Source organism: Corvus moneduloides, chromosome 2 (assembly GCF_009650955.1).
Source record: "Corvus moneduloides isolate bCorMon1 chromosome 2, bCorMon1.pri, whole genome shotgun sequence".
NCBI classification, from domain to species: Eukaryota; Metazoa; Chordata; class Aves; order Passeriformes; family Corvidae; genus Corvus; species Corvus moneduloides.
In genome coordinates this window covers 4528864-4553687 of record NC_045477.1, presented here as the reverse complement: position 1 = coordinate 4553687, position 24824 = coordinate 4528864, and the positions used below count along the sequence as shown (strand labels likewise).

At 45.4% G+C, this 24824-nt stretch overlaps 2 protein-coding genes across 5 annotated transcripts in view; one reads left to right on the top strand and one right to left on the bottom strand.

The window, feature by feature from the left end:
• Nucleotides 1-7414: 7414 nt before the first annotated feature.
• On the bottom strand, nucleotides 7415-11709 carry CREG1 (cellular repressor of E1A stimulated genes 1). Its single transcript, XM_032096233.1, has 3 exons — nucleotides 11129-11709; nucleotides 8898-9017; nucleotides 7415-7600 (listed from the first exon to the last, which is right to left on the bottom strand). The coding sequence occupies exons 1-3, from the start codon at nucleotides 11462-11464 to the stop codon at nucleotides 7415-7417; spliced, it is 642 nt and encodes a 213-aa protein (XP_031952124.1). The 5' UTR covers nucleotides 11465-11709.
• Nucleotides 11710-12184: 475 nt separating this feature from the next.
• Nucleotides 12185-24824, top strand: part of RCSD1 (RCSD domain containing 1) — a 37343-nt gene continuing 24703 nt past the window's right edge. For 2 of the 4 annotated variants that reach the window (XM_032096124.1, XM_032096096.1), the window contains exon 1: nucleotides 19506-19875. In XM_032096124.1, the coding sequence (XP_031952015.1) occupies nucleotides 19870-19875 (6 nt within the window). In that variant the 5' untranslated portion in view covers nucleotides 19506-19869. Of the gene's footprint in view, nucleotides 12800-13596; nucleotides 13755-19505; nucleotides 19876-24824 lie in introns of those variants that run through there. The other 2 variants (XM_032096088.1, XM_032096106.1) reach the window with 2 other exon arrangements.

Here is a 24824-nt window from a genome sequence, read left to right as displayed (position 1 = left end):
GCTCATTATCTGTAAGGATAAGATCTTTCATAAAATAGGCAAGGCATACATTCAGCTGGTTCTGTGCATCCATATGCCATCCTTTCTCTGGACACAAAAAATCCTGGAACAGCTCTAATGCAAGGGGCTGATTCATCCCCAGAAGCATTCCCTTTTCATGCTTACTGGTTATGCTTTGACTGTACTATAAAAAAAAAAAAAAGCAGCAGGGTTTGCAGTTTTAACAGGAAATAAATGAAAACTAAAAAAACAAACCCACACCACAGTCAAGCTGAGGATTAAAAAAAAATATAACTACACACTGCCCTCTGGCTCCTGTATTGCTACCACAGAGATATGCCTGTAATCATCACTGCAGACTGCTGGGATTGAGAACAGGTCGGTTATCAGGAGCTCTCCTAAGCCTATTTGATACAGTTAGCACTCGCAGGCAAAATTAATTCCTCCATCACCTGGTGGAGGAGCTGGCCAACTTTAGAGATGTGAGAATCCAGGCAGACTGCAGAGCCTTGCCCCTGATCCAGCAGGGAGTGACGCTTGCAGTGCCGTAACTAACTCAACAAGTATTAAAAACATTTTTGGAGATGTTCACACAAAGATAATGGGTGTTAAAAAAAGCAACAATTTTCACTGGTGAGCAAGCTGTAGCCTCCAGCCAGGCATGTCATTCAGACAGGAGACTAATACACTGAAAAGAAATGGTCTGCTGTTTATAGCATGTAAGCCCACAATTTTTATTGATAAAATGTTGCAGACTGACAGTCCTACACTGCTTCACTGCATTTCAATGCACTGTAGTGCCTTACAGTGTAGCTTCGATTTGCTATAATTGGGCTCAACTGTGCTAATCCCCTTGGAATGCAGCAATTAATACTTATTTAGTGGTAATGGCTGCATTCCAAGAGGATTAGTGCCTGCCCTGCACTTTTGCCAGCAAATGGAGAGCTGGAAAGAAGACAGCGTCTAACTACAGGTCTTGCTTTGCAGCTCCCAGCAGGGAGACAGAGAAGTTGATCTTGCTACAACTGCTCCCCTTTGTGTATGAGAATACTACTTTTCCAAGGAAAACCCACTTGACTGTCACTACTCCTCGCAGCTGCATTGAGCAAATAGAAACCCTGACACATGCAACAAATAAAAAAAAAAAAAAACCAAACACAAAAAGGGACACCTGTGCAGTACCACAAAGACAAACACGGCCATGAGTGCATGTTTCCTACAGGAGATTATAAACAGGCCCTGATGCAGCGCAAAAACAAATTTCTATTCATTATTTCAGGGATTTTTGCGACTGGGAGTTGCCTCTTCCTGCTATGGTCTTAAAATTTTCAGTGCAACAGGGGTTGTGGAAACCTATAAAGGAGTTGTTAGTAGAAAGTTAAAATACACCCTCTGAATGCTCAATTTTGAGACTACTGAATCTGTAATGTCCAATTTTTCCCTCCCTGGTGAAGCCTTTATGATCTGGTCTGGATTTTTTTGTTGTTGTTAATGCACTCAAGAGACCACTGCTTTATGTCATATTTTAAGGAGGAAGAGCAATGTTTCTTTTCTTTTAGGCTACTCAAGCTACTCTCTCTGGCATCATCAACACTTTCACCTGTTAATTACAGGTGAATTTCCCCAATTACATTGCAGCATATGTAGGAAAATTCTGTGACTTTATCACTACACACATTCTGGAAATGTTCTTTTTAATTATAGAGCACCTTCAGTATTTTCTTGCGTGGCTGTACAGAATATAACTTATCAAGTTATGCCCTTTATGAGTATAAAAATACTGTGAAGCCACATTTTAAGGTCTGTGACAAGTACCTTCATTTCCTTTATTCTCCTCCCTCTTCACACCAACACACAACTCTTTTGCATGTTTCTAATGCTCACCTGAGGAAAAAATTAACTGAAATTAAGGTAAGCATTTAAAACAAATCAAAAATCCAATTCATGCTTGATTAGGCAACTGGTTTTGGCTAAATGACAACAGGGAATAAGTGTGCAGTCTTCTTATAATCATACAATGCAGGGTTTGTGCAACTATTTCTCTTTCTTATCTCTAAACAATTGCTACCTTTCAATCTAGAAACAGTTATTTGTCAATAGTGGAAGATGTTTAACAGGTTCCATTGGCATAAAAACATTACAGAAATACAAATTATCTTCACTGTTTTCACATAAATATACACGCTTACATACTCTCCTCTTTCAACAAGACCCACAGCAGCTGTTGGGCCCCCCACCATAAATGTGGCCTCTCTTTTGTTTAAACTTGAGAAATTCTACTCAAAACTAAGCTTAGCAGCTGCAGGAATCAGAAGCAAATAGTACTGGGGAATTTTTAAACCTTTTTTATGCAGGATATTAAGAGCTAGAGAAAAAAATAATTTAGAAAACTCATTACAGCTATCAGTTTCTTTGACAAAACCTACCATCCCCTAAACAATACAGAATTTCACCCTGTTGATACTAACTGCAGACCTGGTCACACTCAACCAAGAAGACTCTGGCTCCACAAGCAGCACAACTAATGAAACTCTAATTTTCAAAACAGAGGATTTTCATACCTTTAATATACACGAACTGGGTTTTGTTTCCTGTGCCAAGCTCACAGCTGTCGTGATATTTATAGGAGCTTGGTGGCTTCAAGGTCAGACTTCCCATTTCAAATCTGAATCCAACAGAGTAAAAACAAATTTGACAAAGGCAACTACCCAGACATGTTACCTAAGCTGTGCTTCCACAGAAAACCAGGCTGTGAAGAACATTGACCACTATATCCAGAATTAATGAGTCTTGCAGCCTAATCTTCTTACATGACAATTCAACTCAGAAATTCTAAGGAAACCTCTAGACACTTAAGTTTTTAAGTCGAAAATCCGTGGGAGCAACTCCAAGGGGCTTGCATGAGAAACTTAAAGACTGAACTCCCCAGCATGGAAAATACAATTATTGGGGAGGACCAATGACTGCTCCACCCAAGCAGAGGAGCTGGCAGGGATGGCAGGGTAGTAGCCTCAACCCCAAAATAAGTAGTCCCACAGTACCCGGACAAGAACAGAGGCTGGGTGACGGCAACCAGGAGCAGCCACGCTCAAGTCAGGTTTGAGACCGAGACAGTAGAACTGAGCAAGCAAGAAGAGCCTAAGCTCTAACACAGCCCTCATGGGAGAATGGGAAGCTTTAGGCTTTTCCCAGCTCTGCCTCATCACCCAAACACCTGCACATCATCAGGGCAGCCCAAACCACTGGAGAGCAGCCTGGGGGCACTTGAAGAGCCCAAGATTAATTAGCTGTTGGAAATTACAAATCAGAGTCAAGTGGTTTAATTCAGCTCACAGTAAGCCTAGGCCAAAGCATGGTCACGCTAATGAACCCCCTCTCCCTGGATTTGACAGAAATAAACACTGTTGAGGCTGGAGCTAGCTGCTCCCAGCCAATGTTCCGAGGCATTCTATACCTGTCTCCATTTCCTTTACTAGACTTACTTAATTTAAAAACCTTTAAATCATTTTCATGGATATTACTTCTGAGCTCTCCATAGCACAAAATGATTACAAAACACAAAAAAATGATGAATGCTCCTTTTTTTTTGCAGCCAGCAGGCTGCTGTGTTTATGGAGGGAAGCATTCATAATGTAAAGCACTGTAGAAAAAGAATTTGTTCGTATTATGCCCCCGTCGTTTGCTTTTCCAGCATCTTTGAGTTATGATGAATTCAATAACCACTTTTAAGTATTAAACATTTAACGCTCCAGCCCGAGTGTAAGTCTATGGCACCCTCTTGTGGTCAACAACAATATATCAGTTTATGGGATTTTTTTATCTCGATTCAATGTTTTTGCTCAGGAAAAACCTTTTGAAAACAAATTAATCCATTAAGTTATGATTAATACTTTTTGTGTTAGTCTGATACTCTGATTGAGCTACCTCTATTTTATTGTGACGGTCACAGGCACAACATTAAACAGCGAAGGAGAGAACTGAATAAAGGATTAAATGAATACCCAATATATTTGAGATCTATTGTGTAATGATGGCAGCGTGCTGCAAGAGCCTACTAGGCACAAGTCTGACATTTAAAACACAAGAAAGAAATTGAAAATCAAGAAGTAGAAACACAAATACATCCATGAGCAAGATCAGTAGAAGGAAGAACATGACAGGTTGTGATTACCCTTATTAGATTCCCAGCTAACAAACATCCTGTATCAAATTCCCGTGGATGCAGGTACCTCCCAGGTATGGAGGCTGACTTCATTGCTGTTGAGAATATGCTCAGGTGTTTCAAGCATGCTGTGGTAGAGGATACACACAGCAGTCAAAACAATGATTCATTGCTTACAGCTGTATCAATTGACTATACTCAGCCTCTTCTAAGCCACAGCATTACTCCTGGATATCAGGAAAAAAAGGAAATAAGCTCACAAACAAATTCCCAAATGAGCTGAACAGAATGAAGCACAGGGAAAAACGGTGAGGGAAAATAGGACCAGCTGATGACTCTTGGGTTGATGATATAAACATTTCCACACCTATTACTAAGGGAAAAGGCAAATAACCTGAACTGCCTTACATTCCACTACAACATACAAAAACACAACAAATGTTCAGTGAGATGCACAGACAGAACTTCAGAGTTCTTCTCTGACCAACCCTCAAATCCAGGTCTGTAGATGTAACTTAACCATTCTGCTGTTCACCACTCTCCCAAAATCATCTGGCTGAGGTCCTCCCAAATTTCAAATGTGAAGAGATTTGGATGATCTAAAATTATAGCAGTAGTATTACTAAACTGGTTTATGATCTTATTGTTACCAAAAACCACCCTTTTACTTCCAAACAGAAAATACTTGGAAATTGGTACTAAAAGGACAAGAAAACCAAAACCAAAGCCATCCTTATTCTGTACCAAACCCTCAAACAAAAGCAATACTTTTGAAGGTGGTGTACTGGTTTTGGCTGGGATGGAGGTTTGGGTTTTGTGGTTGGGGCTTTCCTTTCTTAGCTTGCTTGGGGCTATGTTTTGAATTTGTACTTAAAACAGCCTTGATAACACATGAATGTTTTATTGTTCATGCAATGTCAAGACCTTCCCTGCTTCCCAGCCTGCCCCACTAGGGAGGAATCTGGGGGTGCAGAAGCATCTGGTGGAAAAAGGAAGTTGGGGATGCGTGGAACGATGGCATTTGTCTTCCCAATTCTCCATTTCACACGCAGCATTAGATGCAGGAAAGAATGTGAAGTACAAAGACACTGATTTAATCCAAGGAGGGGAAGGTAGGTGTAAGTAGGGATGCTTCATCATTTATTCCAGCAAGAATGAAAGACATTGCAGCAACAGTAAAACAAGAATACTGAGAAGACAGTGCTTGTATGAAAGAGAGGAAGGAGAGGATAATTCTTGGACATGTAATAAATAATGCTTGACACCACTTGTCAAAAAAATATTTTAATTTTAACAAAAGCCCAGCATCATCAGTCTCACACATCAGAAGTCACAGGGTGACATGTAATGCATTCAGGTGTCCTCCCAGAAAGGACTGAGTCCGTGAGAGAGATTCATTTGAGTGTTCACAACTGTCATACCTTTTATAAAAATACTTTTCAATTTCGTATTAAATACCACTGTTTCCTATTCAGCATAAATTGTTTCTATATTGTAAGGTTTTTCGATCCTAAATTAGTTTTAGAACGGTAGAACAGAGCAGCAGAATAGTACCAAGTACCTTCCTTCCCCTTATAGAGAAAGAAATCTGAATAAGTTACATAAAAAATACTTTCACAAATCATCCCAGTATTCAAGAAAAGGAGTGATGTAACAACAACATTAAGATATAGGGATTTTACATGAGAAATCCCACTGTTCTATATATCAACCTCCTCTAAGGAGTCTAAATTCTTTATGTCAACTAGGTAAAGTTTGCTTACTGTAAAATCAACTTATTTGTTCATAAACACTTTTTAGTGTTTGTGAACTCAGCACACAGCAGTTGGAGAGGATGTAAAAAGATGTTTTTTGTGGTTGTGTGCAACTTACTTTAACACAGAATTAATTAAGCACACCTTTCATTAATTTTCATTCCCTACAAATCACGAATCATTTGTGTCATAGTGTATTGCTTCTTTTTCACTTTTGGGTTACTAATCCCAAATTGCTACGTAAGGCTTCCAAACCCCAAAATCTGCTCAGTTCTGCTGTTGAGGGTAATTAAAGCTGATACACTGCCACTTGATCAGACTAACAAAGCTGAGGATTTCAGAATCCTAATCAGAAAACACCCTTCACAACATCCTCACTGAATTTACAAGCCACTACTTTTCTGAAGTTGGATATTTTAGGTACTCCTGACGTGCTTCTATTACAGAGTCAGGGCACATAATCAGCTAAGGAATTACCACGAATTTATCTTGAGGTATAGGTACAGTTGGCACAAACACAACTGTATTCTACAGCACATTCAATATAGGCAGCAAAACAGAAAAATGGCTCAAACAAGTGACTTTATCAGCATGCAAAGAAAATTCTTAACAGGATTTGGGAACTCAGCACACCATTTGCCATTGTAATACAGGCAATGCTTTCCATTCCACTGAGCTGAGTCAGCTGAGCCATCCTGCAGGACTTCACCAAAAAGTTCTAAACTAAGCTGGTATTAAAAATAAAATAATATTGGAAAGTGCTCAGAAAAATATTATTTAACTAAGGCACTCAAAGCTTTAGAACTGGACTAATAATTTAGATCCCAGTAACCACAATATTTCTGAATGCACACTTGTCAGACACCTTTCCAAATTCCAATGAAAAAAATGTAGTTACTGCTTCTGCACAAAGGTTTTTCAGTGTGAGAGGATTCAAGTTAGTGAGAAGTTAAATCTACTTCATCAGGGTAATACATGCTCATTAACAATGCAAGGTGTTTGATTCATCATATTATTAATTCAGCTCTACAGTACATAGAAAAAATAAATCTTTCATGAAAAAACCGAAGTAATTCATTTCCATGCCAGCATCACCAAGGATCATCTTCCACCTACAAGGAGTAAGAATAAAAGTGAAATGAACGCATAATTCATGATGACTGTGCTGAAATAGATTTGAAAGTTCTGAACACTTAGTTTTATGTAGACAAGAGAACACAATTTCTCTATACTTCAATATTGTAATGACAGATTCAACAGCAATTTTCTTTGAAAATACTAGCAATATTGCTGCAATCCCATTAATACAGCTTCAGAAATGCTGAATAGTCTCATTACTTTTAGTTATTAGACCAAAACGTCATCTGTCTTGCAATTAATTCGAACAGAGGACAGTGACTGTGCCCACTCTACAGGAGTCACTCCTCCCTGTTAACAACTAGAAGTTTTACAGGTTTGAAATATAATGAGAATTAGGCATGAAAAACTTCAGTACTTACTAAGGCTTGACACTGTAATACTCTTCTGGTGTCACAATTTTCAATCCACCAAAGTAGTCCAGGACCCAAATATTGGTGATGTTGAATTTGGCAAAGAACCAATTATGGTCCTTGGGCCAACTTTCCATTTCAGGGTGGCGACTGAATAATGCTTTTTTTGCTACGCCTGCTTCTGAATCATTCACCTAAACAAAAAAACAGGAAAATATTACAGGAAGATAGTCATGCAAAGATAAATTTTAGCTAAAAAAAACCACTGCTGACTACAGTGTGCTTTTTTCAGTTCAGCCATGTCTTGTCCCAAGGGGCTCATTACTGTGGCTGAGTCCACTCATCTTCAGTGTGGTGTACAACTCTGTGAGACAGACAGTAATTCCAAAGTAGTGGATTTTAACATTAAATCAAAAGGCTACTTTTAAAGTTAGCATGAGCAAGAAAGTATTTCATCAACATAAGAATAAATCTTTCAACAAATCACAAAACAGAAAAGTATGGATTCTAGGTGAATTATTAAAATGTGATGTCTTAGCTGGAATTTTACCTCCTCTGCACCTGCTCATTCAAACTGACAGAAACAAAACAAGATGTGCTCAGACATTTGAAAACATACACCCACACCCCGAAACAGGATGGTGTGACAGAATCTATAGAGAAGGGAAGCTGAAAAGTGTGACAGCACTTGTGTACAAAGTGCACATGTTTAAAAGGTTAAATCAACGATTTAGAGCTCTGGGTACAGTAGGAGAACCACCTAAATAAAACCAACTCCTTTATTAATGAGAAACTCAGAAATGCAACTGAAAGATTGCTGAGTGCAATGTATAAATACCACAGCTGTGAAAACAACAAATAAGAATTGAGACTATAATGTAAGAGAGAGTAGTGGTGACTAGTTCTCATCCTCCATCATTTTCCCCAATAATGGGATTAGGATCTTCAATGAATAACACACGCCGTTCTCAATTCCTCCTACGAGACACCAAAGTACTGGTGCACAAAAGAACACTGCCCAGGCAGCAACGCCACCAGATCATAAAATGGACACTTTTTGTCTCTAATAACTGCAGCTTTGTAGCTCAGGTTAGTATTTACTTCAGCAGAGTTTCAGAAGCAGGCATGTCACACTGCATGAACCAAAGAATTTAACTGAGCAAGAGAGATGTGAATGAAGTGTGAAGGTTTTTCCAAAATAACGGCCTTAGACTTCTTAGTTTCAGAACACATCTACAGGAATGAGGGAGATTTCCTGCCTTTCTGTCCCCCCAGATTCCTGGCTACAGGCATGTCAACAAAGCCCCTGCAAAAATCAAGTGGCAACTTCATTTTCCTCACACAAACTACGAGCTGGCCTTTGGGTGTCACAGCACAGAACACCTCAGCATGTGCTTTTGCACAGAATTTCTCACCTTTCTCTTCTCCCTCCACTGAACAATTCTATTTGATGCACACAACCTTGCCCAGTGTCAGCTTTCAGCTGCTTACCTTTACAATGCTCCCAACGAAGATTATGTGGGCACAGAGGGGGTTCTGGGGATCATATCTGTGCTTCCTGCAGTAAGGAGTCTGTGCCAAAGACACGGTCAAGGAGGCATTTGAATTGACCTGAAATGCAAGAAATAAGATGTTTACACTTACTTTTCTTATGTGAAAGAAATGTCATACCCACCACATTTTCAGCTCTTGGTATTTCATTCAGCTCTTGGTACTTTATTCAGCTCAGTAATACTGGCAAAAAGAACAGAGCTGTCATCACCTTTTCCTAGCTACATCTGAAAGGCTCCTTGGATGAGCTGTGAATCTGGAATTAAGCCCAGTTGAGAAGTGTGCTGAAGCTTGTTAGCATAAAACGGAAACATCACAGAACAACACTCCTTGAAACTCTGAATTCAGCCTACCTATTTCACATGCAAATGATGATATATTACAATTTACAGACACAAAGGACAGTAGAGAAGACAAGGTCATACAACGAACTTCTTCAAGTTAATTCTGGTGGAAGGACAAAGTGCTACTGAGAAGGGCAACCAACTGAGCTTCACGACTGTTGATAAAATTACTTACAACAAAAGCAAACAACTCATCTCTTCAAAACAGCCTCCTGGCTCCCCAAACAGCTCTTTTGACATTCAAAGTGGAATTTTAGAAGTAGGTTTTTTAAAAATCCTGTGCATTTAAGTGAAACACCTAACTTGAAGAATTAACGAACCTGTATCTGATTGTTTTTCTAAAAAGTAATTTGATGGCCATAGCTTGAAAACCACTGGTGCCAAACAGGACTGCAGAATGTCACACACTAAGGGTCATTATCTCCCAGTAAGGGAAGTTCCTCTGCTTTGAGAAGTTTCATTACAAGTCCTCATGTCCAAGAGAAACCCCTCAAAGTCACTTGAACACTACCGGTGACCTCGCGAAACAGGAGCAACCGCTTGAGAGATAGGAAGTTGCTTAACTCCGAAAAAGCTGACTCATGATTATTCGGCACCTTCTCCCTTGCACGTCACTATCATATGTCAAGAGTTTCTGCCCTGAAGCAGCAAAATAAGGACCTGTTGAGGAGCCTTACAGGAAATATTCATTAGCAGTTTGTACCGTGCGTTTTCTGTTACTCTGAAATAACATACCGGGGGTGGACAGGGAGGTATTAGGCAGGATAAAATAGGCTCTCTACAGTGCTTAGGTACATAATTAAACTATTTTAAGGCAACAAACTAAAACCTGACAGGGAACAAACAAAAAATGATAAAACGAAGTCTGAAAATTAGCATTATTTTGAGTTTTACTAATATTGTAACAGTTACTAAAGCAAACAAAAAAAACTAATAAAGGAGGCATACATATACTAGGTTCCTTAAGTTTTTAGCAAACTCTTGCCTACAAAAGATCTGGGACAAGGCCAATTACACGCTCAGAGTCTCAGTATGCCAATGCTGCCTTTTGCTGTGTGCTTCTCTTTATGGTAAGCTCCAGAGATTTAATTACTATTCCTTCAGCAGTCTGTAAGAAGGAATTATCTTTACTTAAGTCCCACACTGACAATTTCCAGCCCTTTTGACATCTTTTGTGTGAAGTTTTCTCTGTTTTAGTATTCCATGGCGCCTCATTTCTTTGCTCAGTGCTTCTGGAAGCTGCAGACACTTCCTCTGTCTGGCACACTGCCCTTTCTCAACACCACGATCAGCAGGAATTCCTCAGGAGGCCTACTGAGTGTCACCACAGACAGCACTGCCCGTGATTAGCTGCTCAAGGGCTAATAATTGTCCCCAGGGCTGACATCCAAGGAACAGCCATAAACTAAAAACACAGAAAGTTTCAGCTGAACATGAGGAAGAATTTTACGCTGAGGGTGGCAGAGCACTGGAACAGCTGCCCAGGGAGGGCATGGATTCTCCCTCTCTGGAGAGATTTAAACATCACCTGGACATGTTGCTGTGCCGCCTGCCCGAGGTGATCCTACCTTGGCAGGGGGCTGGGCTGGATGATCTCCAGAGGTTCCTTCCAGCCCAAACAATTCCGTGGCTCTGTAAACCAGCGCTGTCACGCTGCCCTGCAATCACCACTTGCCGGTGAGATGAAAAAGCGCAGGTAACCCAGCCGAACAGACGCTGCGGGAGTAACCTGGGTGCTTCTCTAAGTGTCCTTCGTGGGCTCACTGTTCACACCCGCGGTGCCCGCGCAGTGACACCGCCTTCCCCCGCCCGGCCGCTCCCGCTCACCTCCAGGTCCTGCACGGAGATCTCCATGTCGGTCAGGTACAGGTAGGGCACGCCGCTGCCGCCGCAGGGCCCGGGCGGGCCGTCGCTGATGGAGAAGATGTTGGCGAAGGGGCGACCGCGCAGTCCCTCCTGCGCCGACAGCGTGGCCAGCGCGCCCCAGTCGCAGCTGTGCAGGACGTAGCGCGCCATGCGCGCCGCCTCCTCGGGCGGCGGGATGGCCGCGACGGCCGCCAGCAGCAGCCCCGACGCGGCGCACAGAAGCAGCAGCCGCGCCATCGCTCCCCGGCCAGCTGAGGACACGGACGTCGCTCCCCGCACAGCCGCGGACAGAGCCATCGCAGCCGGCACGGTGCCCGCCACCGACTGCCCGGCCCACCCGCTCAGCCCCCGCACCGCGCCGGGAGGGGCGGGGCCCCGCCGTGCCTCGCCAATGGGAGCAGCGCTGCCCGCTGTCCCGAGCCAATGAGGGGCAGCCTCGAGAGTGACGAGCCAGCCCGCCCGCTGCCAGCCAATAGGCTTGAGAGGCCCGCGCTCCTCAGCCAGTGAGACGCGCTGAGGGTGGGTCGAGGCGCGCAGCCGTTGTAAACAAGCCCGAGAGCGCGGCCTCGGGAGGGGGCGCAGTCACCGGCAGCCAATGGGAACCCTGCTCTGCGTCACCGAATCGCTGGAAAAGACCCCAAAATCAGCGAGTGCAAGCTGTGACCCCGCACTACCGAGGGACCCAAACCACGGCACCGGGTGACACAGCCAGCCTTTCCTTGACCACCTCCAGGGACGGTGACTCCAACGCCTCCGATGAGCAGCCCGCTCCAATGTCTAATCACTCCTTCTGTGAAGAAATTCCTCCTGATGTCCAACCTGAACCTCCCGTGGCACAGCCTGAGGTCATTTCCCCTCATCCCTGGGAAATGAGGCCAAACCTCACCTGGCTCCTTTCAGGGAGTTGTAAAGGGCGACGAGGTCCCCCCTGAGCCTCCTGTTCTCCAGGCTGAACACCCCCAGCTCCCTCACTGGCTTCTCATCGGACCTGTGCTCCAGACCCTTCCCTTCTCTGGACTCGCTCCAGCCCCTCAGTGCCTTTCTTGAACTTAGGGGCCCAAAACTGAGCACAGGACTCGAGGGGCCTCGCCAGTGCCGAGCACAGAGGGAGAACCCCTGCCCTGCTCCTGCCGGCCACGCTATTCCTGCTCCAGGCCAGGATGCCATTGTTGGCCTTGTCGAACCTCACCGCGCTGACGGCGGCCCACAGAATTCCCTGACAATCCGGTTTCCGTGGAGCACCAGGAGCGGCTCCCCGCGCCCACCGGGGGAAGGAAGAAGGGAAGGTGGTGGCAGCGCTCCCGCCGGCCTGTGGGCGGTGCTGGCGGGACGCGGCTCCCGGCGATGTCCCCGGCGATGTCCCCGGCGATGTTCCCGCCGTGTCCCGGCGGCTCCCGCCTGTGCGGGCGGTCCGGGGCAGCTGGACCCGAACCCGTCCCCCCCTCCGGCACCCCCCGGCTCGGAGCCGGCCCGTTCTGCGGGGTCTGAGTGACCCGGGATAGGCCATGGCGCGGTGCCCGGCAGCAGCCGTCCGCTGGCATCATCCCTGCTTTGTCTGCCTGGGGAAGTCTGTCACATCCTGGAAGTGTCCAAAAAACGCGTGGATATGTCACTTGAGGACATGCTTTAATGGTAAGCACGGCGTGCTGGGTTAGCAGGTGGACTTGGTGATCCTAAAGGTCTTTCCCAACCATAATGGTTCTGTCATTCTACAATCCAAGGGGTGGCACCATCGGCCCCACTATCCCTGCCCGCTGCTACATCAGTCTCAAAAGGCTGGTTTGGTGTCACCACAAGTGTTTGGGGCCCAGACTGCCCTTGGGAAAAGCTTGTCCTTCAATCACAGCAGCAGGGTCTATCTGTTTTGGTCTGTAAAGCCTACAGGATGATTTGCCATTAGGCAGAGCTCAGGTGTTACCTCTTGCACCGTGCTGCAGGGTGTATGTCAAAGCCCTTGCTGCTACAAGGCTTGGTTTTGTTAGTTGAACACCATTCCACCATCCACTGAAGGCTCTTCCAAGCATTATTTACCCAAATAAACACTGAGCTACCTTATTTTATCCATCACTTTGTGCTCAGTAACCTTATAAAGATTTGTACAAAGAGATGTTTTTAACTGGGGTAATACTGAGACTTGATTCAACTTGCCCTAAAAGATGGTGGAGTTTCATGTTTCCACCTGGATCCAAGTATGTCCACACTATGTAAACCACAATGTAGCACTGAGAAACCCAAATTAACTTGCCCTGTGACCACCATCTGCCCCAGGTGCCCCACAGAACCCCCAGATTATAGCAAGCCAGATGGATCATCCTGTTGGGCTGAACTCAGCAAGGAAAACAACCACCCATCCATCCCCTACTATTTATCTGCTGTCCTGTACAGGCAGAACAAAATAATTTTCCCTCCAGTATTCCCCTTGTCTGCAGAGCATGGGCAGAGATCCCTGCCTCTTCTCCAGGACACGTGGAACCTTCTGCTCCTGCCTTCTCCTGGAGATGCTCAGGAGAAACCGAAATTTTCATAGGAAAAAGAAAAAAGAAAAAAAGGATGCTCTAAACCCCTGATGTGCAGCCACTCAGCTCAGGTAGGTGGCTGAACTTGTGTGTGGCACAGGACAAGTGATATTTCAGGGCAGAGTGCTGAGGAGACAACCAGAGGGAGGGAAGAAGTGAGTTATGAGAGAAGAGCCTGCCTATCTGGGGGTAACAACTTGTGCCACAGGGTAAAAAAAGAAAGGGTAGAAAGGAAAGAAGATGCACTGAATGAAGGGGGCTAGTTTTGGCCCCTTATTTCTTGGATGGGTAGTGTGGAGTGAACCTCCTTGGTCAGGGTAAGGTCTGTAAATCTTTCAGCTTGCTCTGAAATGATGAGTTATCTGAAGTAAATCTCCAGGCTCTCTCACTTCCTCAGCTGGATCTCAGCGAAAGGAGAAGGATTCTCTGTTCTGCTGCAATACATCTAGGGGCTCTCAGCATCCTTGCATAACAGGGTCAAGAAAGTGTTGCTAGGCACTAGTTCTCCTTTTCAACTCATGTGCTTCACTGCATTTAAGAAACAGTAAATAGACAGTAATATCTCACCATAAATTGAGCCATGTTTACTTACTCCAAGGTTGAGTTCATGGAACAATCTTAATTTCAGTGTGTTTTGTATGTGATGGGCTTCAGGCTGTGTCCCTGGAGAAGGTGTATTTTAGTCAGAAAGTGTGGGCAAGGTCTCCATCTTGGCTTGTGTCATGTTTTGTCTGCCCTCTTCAGAGCTGGTTTTCCCGGAGCCAGCTCTCTCTGTAGACAGCCTGGTTGCTGGATGGGCTGGGCACGGTTTCTCTTCAGACACAGCCTGGCTGTGTGCTGGTCCAGGCTTCCTGTCTAGGTCATGCAGTCTGTCCGTGAACAGAAACCTTTCTGTGTCCAGATAACACTCGGGGGCTGGGCAGTCTCGCTGTGTGCAGCGCTTGATTCCAGAGCCAGGCCCGCTCTCCCCATCCAAATGACAGCCAGGGTGATTAAAGTCACTTGCAGGGGTGATTAAAGCCACTTGCCGCTGCCTTTGACAGAAGAGACTGACCTGTGAGTCAGCTCTGGCAAACGCTGAAGTACTCAGTGCTCTGAAGTGCCAGTGCTTGGTGCCACAGGAGACCCACCATGCAAATTGTTTCTAAAAATGTTGGTTAGATACTCTCCTGAGGAGATACCAGCCCTGCGGAGCAACGCAGCTCTGCTGCTGCTACGACGTGGCACACAACACAGACCTTTGCTGAGCACAGAGAGGTGTTGCATGCTTGTGCATAAGACATTTATTTGTTCTCACCCTCAAACTTCCTGAATTACCTTGGTTGGAAATTTAGCTTGTGACTCTTTCCTCAGTGTATTTTTTAGAAAATATGTAAAGTTATTATAGCACTGGCCTGGTGTTCAGCCATAAGTCCTCTTACTTTTTTAACAGCCACCACACAGGCAGTGGCAAGGCAAGCTTCCTCTGTGCATAACCTGTTAGGGACCAGAAGTGTTGTTCCATTTTCAGTCGGAAAATCTTGTTCAGTCAGAGCTTGGGCTGCACGCTGAGGAAGCTGCTGGCCAGGGCCACTGCTTGTGATGCTGCTTTCTAGGACACTGAGAGATGGGCAGTGGGACTGGCCTGAGAAGAGTGTAATCAAAACCAGCACATATACCCAGAATTGTGTCAGCACCCATGTTCAGACTGGTTTTGTTGGTTTATATTAAGCCCCATGTACTGAAACTAGTAACTACAGAGGAATTGTTCAGTCTGCAAGCAAGCTGTCAGTGGCTCATGCTGATAATATTTGTCCCACCACTACATGAGTACAAGGGGATGCATCCATGCCTCTTAATACCCCGGCTCAGTTTGCTCTCTGAAGTGAAGCAGATCAGCAGTGAAAGAAGAGCTCTCCAAAGACATTCAGGTGCTGCAAGAGATGACGGCAGTTATCTGAACACCACCCACCAGCCCCTGGTGGGGCCAGGGTGATCCACCTCAGTGTGATCTCACTATTATGAGGTGAAATGCTCCCTGTGCCAGGTGAAATGCCACAGCATTCCCCTAACTTTACTCTGCTTAGGGACAGGCTTTTGCCCAGAGCCTGGCAATTACAAAGCCTTAATTAAGAAGCCTGATTAGTCTGAACCATGATGTTAGAGGTCAGGTGCCATCTGACAGTCAGGAACACGTGAAATGATTCAATCTTTCAGTTAGTCTCGAAAACGAAAAACACAATTCCAACTCAGCTTAGTGAGAGCCACTTTACAGCCATGTCCTTCCCTTGAATTCCCTTTAACGGGACTTTCCCACTGACATCAGTTCCCAGGGGTGCAGAGAGCCTGGCACGCCGGTCCCTGTGTCCGTGTGGGTGCTGGCACGTGTGCGTGAGTTTGTGTTTTTTGCTCTCAGACGTGCTTCGCTGCAGCTGCAGGACCCGAGCACTAAAATGTCAATGGTACAAAGCGTTCCAGCTGAGTTCATTTCCTGCTGATAAGTCCCTGAAGAGGAGGCTGAGGCTCAGCATCCACAGCGTTGGTTTAGTGCTGAGGGGCACGGGCCGACGCCTCGGAGAACGCTCAGCAGAATGGTGGGTTCAAAAAGCGAGTTTCCCGTAGAAAAACGCTGCTCACGTTCACTTCCTGTTGGGCTGCCGGTGTCAGACCTGATGTATAAAGCCAACCCAAAACAGGATGCTGGCTTTTAGGGTTGATTGATCTTTGAAATGCAAATGTTTTCTCAGTGGTTACTTTGTCCCCCCTTTTTTTTCAGTTGAGAATCGAGTTGCTTGAGTGTGAACAGGAAGGGTTGACACCCCGTTTTCAGGAGGGCAAAAGCCCAATATAGTAACAGCTGCTGGTTAGAGGTGTGAATTCTGGGAAATGACATGGGTAACAGCAGCCAAGGCCAGGCAGAGAGGTGGACAGAACAACCTCAGATACTGGCACTGACAGGTGAGCTCTCCTAAAACTCTCAACAAATGTCTTAACAAAGCACAGAATTGCAATCTGTCTAGCAGGAACCCACAGCTCCCTCCACCCTTTGCTCACCCACCACCCTGACAAACATACCTTCCCAGATTTGGCAGCTAGGCAGACACACCCGAATGAGATAACTGCACGGACACAAATGCCACAGACAAAGTTTCAGATGCCCTCCAAAGCTCTTTTAACTAACTGGTTTTTGAATAAAGCACAGCTCTGTCATCTGCATCTGATGTGTCTACATCTCCTTTCTGTGACTCACTCTGAGCACCCTGTGGACATTCCATCCTCTGCAGCCAAAACCCAAGAGGCCAGCAAGTGCTGCCCACAGTGTTTCTGAGCACGGCAGAACCCCTTACGCCACCTGTTTTGCAGGAATGCCAGGATGAAGGAGTTCCTTGCACCTCTCCCCCACATGCTGCCTGTAGCAGGAGTGCCAGTCATTTCTTCTGAAGCGAACTTGCTGTGTTGGCCTCACGTGTCTTGAAAAGAATCAGACAGGAAGCTGCAAAATCCAGGGGGCCACAATTGCAGCATTTTCTCAGTCAAATGAAATTTCCCCCTGGAGCCTGTTTTAATGGCATTAGTGATGACTATACTTTTTTTCCTCCGGAGCAGAACAGATGTGGAACTTTTTTTTGGATGTAAGAACAAGTTAGTCTCATAGACACTGCTACATCCCAGGTCTGTAAGCAGAGATATACAGAGGGATGCAAAGAGTCATACTCGAAGATACCTCAAATACTTGCATGTACACATCATGTAAAACACCCATTTTCTCAGTATAACTTCCCTTATTAAGGTTTGTTATGATGTTCTTGCAGTTAAAGCATGTGGGGGTTTTTTTCAGATTTTCTAGTGGTTTTCAGTCCAGAAACAAGAAAGAGGAGAACAAATCCACACCTCATGTCTTCCTGTCTGGAGAAAAACATACACCATATTTCTGTGCATTCACCTCTTGCTCCTTCAGGAAGGAAGATTTAGCATTAAAAAGTGTCAAAATTACTGACAAAATGGCAAAAGTACCCTGAGTACTGTGTACCATGCCCAGAGCAATGGCATTTGGGAATCTAGCTGATAGAAAAGGTTTGTTTTGTTGGCAAGATACTTGGAGGCAGAAATAGATGGAGTGAAGAATTGTGGTGGGGCAGCTGCAACTGCTTTTGGTTTATTAGTATGGGCAAAGTGATACTGCCTCTGCCTAGCAGTTTCCTTTTCTGTACACCTAAGCAAACAGTTTCCTCTGCACAGTAGAACCCCTGAAAGCAGAAAAAAAAATACTGAAACAGACCCTGAGCAGCAGGAAACAGTCATGGGATGTGTGACTTTGACGGTGTGTTACACGGCAGATACCTTGAAAACAACACTTGTGATCCATGTCCAGTGAAATCCTTGAGCTTGAAATCCTCCTTCTGTCCCCACAGCAGGCAAAGCATGGGCAGTGGAGAGTCCTGCTCTCCCTGACTCACCCTACTTCTCAGTTCAGTTTCTATTCCCTCTCCTAATGTGCCATTGTCAGGACTTGAAGAAATCAATAGCATTTCCAAACAAGTAGTAGTTTCATTTTCATATTTCTATTTTATTTTATCTACAGTAGCAGCATCTTCTGGTTGCTTACAGCAGAGGGGTTTCATCTAATCTAGTATTTCAACAACAGAAGATTAATTAGTTCTCTTGCCCAATCTCCAGATTGCAGCAACTCAGCCTATCATTCTTTTGGCTACGGACAGAGTGACTATTGTATATTGTATATTGAATCTGGGAAATAATGAGATCATGATTTAAATGTGCAAATTCCAGAGGAGTCCCACAGCATGCAGGACAGCAACAGTTAACTATGCTGGAAGAACAACCATCAGTAACAGTGAGCTGGGATATCATGATGCTCACATTTAAATCCTTGCTGGAGTGTTCTCAGCCACAGCCAGCAGGGACTTGTGAAACACTGCAAAGGAGAAGTATGCATCCCTTCCAGAAAATATGTTTTAACTCTCTTCTGCCCCCAAGGTATCGTGCCAAAATGACGATACGACATTGTGTCACTTTGCAGCTGCACTCAAGGCAGGGAAGCCAGCAGAAGACAAAGGGAGCGTTTCCAAATTCCTCTGCACCACCCCGCTCTCAAGAGGTGGGGACTGAAATTCTTTGAGAAGGAGCATATGCAAACAGTTGCTAAAAGAGATGTCCGGTTTACAACACCGTGATCAGAATGGAAAGGGAAACTGCAGCAAAACATTCCGGAGGCTTGTTTTTCCCCATCTCAGTTTTTCTACCACCACGGAAACTTCTCGCTTCCAGTGCACAAATCTGTCCATCCCTGCGAAGGGAGAGGAGAACAACCTGCACTTTCTGATCTGGTGGTGTGACACAAATTCAGGGTGGAAAGAGCTGGTCCTGTTTTACAGCTGGACAGTGACAACCTTACATGGAGACCCTCTGCTGGAGCCCACAATTACGCCCTGTTTTCTCTCTGGGGGTTCACCCAGGAGATCCTGACCTTCCTGAGAGTCCCAGCCGCGCACCAGGACAACGCCTTAAATTCTGTTCAAGCCCACTAATCACCCTCGCTCTCCTCCTATTCTGCCTCTCTGAAGACAGAGTGAAATTACTGAAAACAAGGAAGAGAAAGGAAAGCTGTAGTTAGAAGAAAAGGGAATCTCTCCTCACAAATAAACAAGCAAGAGACCCTGCAGATTTGGACAGGGAAGTGGGGACAGCAAAGAGATCGGAGCAGAGATACCAGAGCAGGAGCTGCAAGCAGTGGAGAGAAACTGAGACAAAACGGGGGGGGGTGGAAGGGGAAGATAAGGTGATAGAAAATAGGAAGGGGGAGAGAGGAAAGAGGAGAGGAAATGCACATGCGGTGTCCCCAAGTTTGGGCGCGGAGGCAGAGCTCGTTGCTTGTTGTCTCACGAGCCCAACACTCCGGGAAGGACAGTATCTGTTTAGATTTGTGTCTAAATTTAAACCCTGATTGCCTTGCCTCCCCCTCCTCTCCCCTCCCTCCCTCCCTTCCTCTCACCCACCCGCCCTTCTTCCTTGTTCGTAGTGCAGGGCCACTCGCCGGGCTCTGTCAGCTCAGGCTGAGCAGGAGCTGGGATCTTCCACCCCTCCACGGCGGCACCGTTCTGCTCTGGCTCGGCTGAAGTTTTCCCACAGATAACAGGGAAAGGGGTGGGGAAGAAAGATTGCCCCGAGGACACCTCTCTCTTGCAGGATATGGAGGTAAAGAAAACTTTATTTCCACTAGCTTGTGACTGGCTCCGCGATCTGCTTTAGCTCCACCTTGCAAAGCAGTTTCTCCCTGAAGGCAGCTTCAAATATCCCTTTGCTGGGGTTCAGATAAAGGTCTCCTTCCCCCCACCCCAACCCCTGTCCTGCACCTCAGACTCTTTCGCAGGTTTTAGTCCAGATTTGAAAAGCAGGGGGATGGTTTGGAAAGAAATTACGTCTGTGAAAGGGGAATGAGGAACAGCTGCCTTTTACTTATTAGTCTCCAAGGTGTGATTACAGCGCTAGATTTTTAAAAGTATCATTCTGAAAGGAGGTTTTAAGTAGTCATTAAAAATGGGGGCATAAGAGAACAAACCTTCCAGGACTGACAGGCTCCTTGGGGTCGGTTCCTTCCCAACCCGTGCAGCAGCAGTTGTCATTCGCACCCTCAGCTGTGTGTAGCCCCTGTCCCACGTGGATTGGCAGGTCTCACTTTGGTTATCAATAGAGCACTTTGGGTCGGGGAAGGGGACCCGAGAACCTGTGCTTGAGCGAGGTAGATGAGTAGCACACCCCCAGAGGGTTTTCTGTCCCTTTTTCTCTGTGCCCTGTGCTTCATGGGAGTTGGATCTCACGTCTCAGGGTGGGCACAGAGCTAGTGGACAGGAGTCTGGCTTGCCTGCTGTCTATGTTCAAGCATTCTCCTGTGTAACACCCTCTTGGGCAAGGCAGTTCATCTCTTTCTGCCTCCTGTCCCGTTCATTCAAAATGGGAATGGTGGTGCTTGCTTTGGTCATGTCAGGCTGGATTTGCAAGCTTTTCAAACAGTTTTTTAAAGTGGCAAGGGAAAAAAATATTTTTAGGAGGGGCACAGGAAATAGAAAGGTGATTACAACATTGGCAAAACCTCAAATTATGAAAGAGGACATTTGGTATTTCTCTCTGCTAAACAGAGACCTTACTAAACACTTTATATTATCTTCCCAGATAAGCCTTTTTTCTGCATGGATGCAGCCCCAGCACCAGGGGACACGCAACAGAGCCAGGGAACAGTGTGCTTGAAGCACCACTTCAATTGTTCTTTGAAGATTTCCAGTGCATAACTCAGCTGGGCAGTTGTGACTACACGCAGGTGCTAACATCACCATCCTTGTTATCTGTGCTGACCTGCCCCACAGGCAAGGGTTAAAGATTTGGCCTGTTCAGGCATGTTCGTTACAAAAAATGTCCGAAGTATCTAAATAGATTTTGGGGTGCAGAAGGATCAAGCAGTGGTGAAACCGACTCAGCACAGACTACTTAGGTGACATGAGAAATGTTTGGCTTCGCAAGGGTTTTCAGGTTTGACAGAGTCTGGTTCAGTCACTGCTAACACTTGTTTTATTCTTTTTCACTGTAGTGTCCTGTGATGCTTCAGAAGGGAGGGGGAGTTGAGCTCCTAATTTGTTATAACTTAGGGTTGAAGGAGGTATTTTTGCATGTTGAGGACACTCTCCCTCACCTCCTCTCCTCTCCACACACACACAGGACTGCACCCCTCGAGTATTTTCTGTTGTCTGTGTTGGAGTAGAAAGGAACACACCTGCCATTTCCTTTTTGGAGACACATGTGACACATACGGAAGGTCTGGTGGCCAGGAAGCTTCTCTGAAATATCTGACCTAAGATTTTCCTGCTCTTGATTCTGTCCCTTTTCCTCTATTTCCAGCCTTTTCCCTGTGTTTCCTGGGTTTTTTTGGTCATTCGTAGATTGCTGAATCCATTCTTAATTTTAAAACATCTCAATTTCCAAGATATTTTATTAGTAGTGCGCTTGGTCCTGCCCCAAGCCTCCAAAGAGGTGTTTAATATCCCAAAGGTAAGAAGATATTAGACCAAAACAGAGCCAAGAGCAAGAACTTGAGTTCCCACCAGCTGATTCTCTGCTCTGTTTGTTCCTGAGGGCTTTTCACAGGCTATGGACACAGAGGCTCACCACAGCCTTTTGCTTTAAAACCAGATTTAATGATCCTGTGCAGCAGGAACGAGAGGAGTCCTGTCATTTCCCTGTTTGCTTCATCAGTGGCAGGCAGAGCTGCTCCATGCTTTCCTGCTGGCATGGCTGGCAGGCTCTTTGCTCTAATGGGACACATGAGGATTACCAGCATCAGGAGGAAAAGGGCAGAGGGCTGACCTAGCCAGCTGATTTCCGTCATGTCTCTGGCAGGAAGACCCTAGTTCTGAAAAACCCACAGAAGCAAGATAGTTGGGATCTCTTTCTTAAGAGTGGTTTTAGTGTGGGTTTGCTGCTCCTTAAGGACTAGTACCTATGGTCTTAGCCTTTCTGCTGTCAGGAATGTGCCACATTCAAAGCAGCAACTGGAACTATTTAAGATCTTAAAAGAGGGAGAAAAAGGCAGCAAAACCCCATCCTTGCAGTTCATGTAATTTTGTGAGTGTCTTGATCTTCAGTGTTTCGTTTTGTTGTTTGGGGTTTTTTTTTGCAAAGGCCCATCTTCTTGATGCAAAATAGATTTGAGACTCAGTTTTCTTTCCAGTGTATGGCAAATGAAAAGAACTTGAAACCATGAAGTTTATACCACAGATTGTTAACATGAGTTCGTATCAAAAGTGGGTAAAACTGCACTGATGGAAGCTAAGCCACTTGTAAAAAAAACAGCCACTAAACATTCTTTGCACTCATGGTACAAAAAGGATCAGAAATTTTTGTGTTGGTCTCTTAGTTTACATCCTTAGATTTGGTCCAAGCTGTCTTAATTCCCATGGCTTGCGGGTTCCCAAACCTTCCTGCAGATGTTGTGAGTTAAGGCATCCGCTGAAAGTGCTTGTGGCTTTCTGCAGCCCGTGTTCCACAGCAGTCATGGCATTCTTCTTCCCAGTCTCTCTGTAGGGGCTTGGGAGCATAGAGACACTTGAACTTTACTTGCACAGCAAAGGGAAGCAATCCAAATCTGAATTTCACTTGAGTGGCTCCCCATGGTGTGATGGGTTCCCTAAACTGCAGAGGTCCAGAAACCAGGTGTATTTTGGGAAGGCTCTCCTCTCCTTTGTGCCTACCAACAGATGTCATTTAATTCTGTGACACCTCCGTTGCCATGTCTCTTTTCTGCAACTCCTCCTGCTAGATCTTCTTTTTTCCTGTTGGTGCACTGACTCAGCAGAGGGAGGGAAAGCTTTTCCAGGGCTGAGGGCAGTTCTTTGCTCTTCACCCTTCTGGGCAACTCCTGAGCATGGCTCCAGCCGCAGGGCTGTGCTGTCACTACACCACAGTGTCCTCACCTCGGACATCTGAGGAGCGATGGAGTCATTGCTTTTTTCAGCAAAACGGCCCTTCCTGTGTCAGGTGGGGACACCACAAAGTGGCCAAAGTACAGGGCAGCCTGCTTTCAAAACAGGCACTCACCCTGTCCTTAGGAAAATTGCACTGAGGAAACCTGACCTGTCCCCCAAGGGGACCGAATTGGATGCAGGAATGGGTACTGTGCAGATGAGGTGGCTGAGATCTGTGACCATCCTGGTACTCAGAGCATCAGGACAGGAGGTGAGCTGAGCTGAGAGAGGTCTCTGCCCACCCTTGCAGCTGTGGAGCTGAGATTAAGAACAGGGATTATGCCATGGTTAGCTCTGCCAGGAAGCAATATCCCTTTCTCAGGAAGCTCTGATGATTGGCTTTCGTTCTAAAAGTTTAAATGTCCCTTTTCCACTCTTCTTTTTTTCTTTTTGCTTAACAGAGCAATTTAACCTCAAATAGACTTGTTTTCAGTGTTTCCTCCCAAACCCATTGAAATGACACGTTCCCGCAGTGTGTCTGTGTAGTTAAAGGGGAGAGTATTTAAATGTACTGGGAGAGGTACCGTATGACACCATTTTACTCCTCAGGTCTGGGCAGATTTGGGACCTGCTTGACAGTAAATAGCATGTCTGCAGCAAGGAGTCCTGGAAAGGATCAGGTTTGCCAGACTTCCACATGCCAGTGACTGGAGGCCTCCCTCTTGAAGGACAGAAAACATCAAAACCAAACCCCATGGGCTGTGCTGCAGCCCTTTGTTCCACCTAGCAGAGACCCTGGATTAAATGGAATTAAGGCTTTTCTTGTGTCACCAGAGAGGGAGAATTCTTCTGAACCTCTCCTCACTCCCCAGTTTGGTTGTCTGAGTGTCCCAAGCCATGTGATAGCATTTTGGAAACGCCTTCTGTGCTGTGCTCTGCAGTCTAATTGGCGGCATGCTTTGCAGTTGAGCAGCATATCATGCATACCTTCTCATGCATTCCCAGGAGCTGCTTATCTGAAGAACAGGGGGAAAACATCAGCACTGCTTTATCAATAGATGCTGCTTGGAAACTTGCTGGCTTTTATCATGGAAATGAACCAGCCCACACAAACTGGGGTTGGTTTTCCATTCTGTTTCCACTTTGGTCCGTTTACAGAGGTGTTTTAGAGAAGTGGATGCTCTTTTTCCTAAAACACCACCTCCACAGCCTGAATTTGGGATCTGAGGTGGCAGCTGAAGCCAGCAGCAAGGAAACCTGTTTGGAGGACCTTGTCTTGGTGCCATGCAGACAGGGATATATATGCCTTTAGCAGTTTGCAGGACAAGCAGGCATAAGATTAATCTGGTCTAGGGACAGCAGAGCTGCTGTGTAAGAAGTTGTTACTACACATTCACTGCAGAGTTGCTTCACACCTGGTTGTTTGCAGAGACCCAGGGCACTTCATTCCTACAGAGTCTCACCTAGGCATGGATTTAAGTCACATTTCAACCAGGTCACAATGTATCCAGCTATGCAGTCTCATGCCAGAAATGCTTTTACATCAAATCTGAGTCATATCTTTGTATCTTATCACCAGTATCTGGGTCTGGGTAATGTACTGGTAAGGATGAGCCTTATCTGCCCCATTAGTGCCAAATGAAGTTTTCAGTCTTTGGAAAGACAAAAAAGTCGCTGGACCAAATTCTTGTC

Excerpts from the sequence above, each read along its gene's own strand:
- CREG1 (XM_032096233.1), bottom strand. The coding sequence starts at position 11,464 with ATGGCTCTGTCCGCGGCTGTGCGGGGAGCGACGTCCGTGTCCTCAGCT. Across the intron at positions 9,018-11,128 it reads TCTCCGTGCAGGACCTGGAG|GTCAATTCAAATGCCTCCTT; the intron begins GTGAGCGGGAGC and ends CTTGCATTTCAG. Across the intron at positions 7,601-8,897 it reads TCGTTGGGAGCATTGTAAAG|GTGAATGATTCAGAAGCAGG; the intron begins GTAAGCAGCTGA and ends TTTTTTGTTTAG.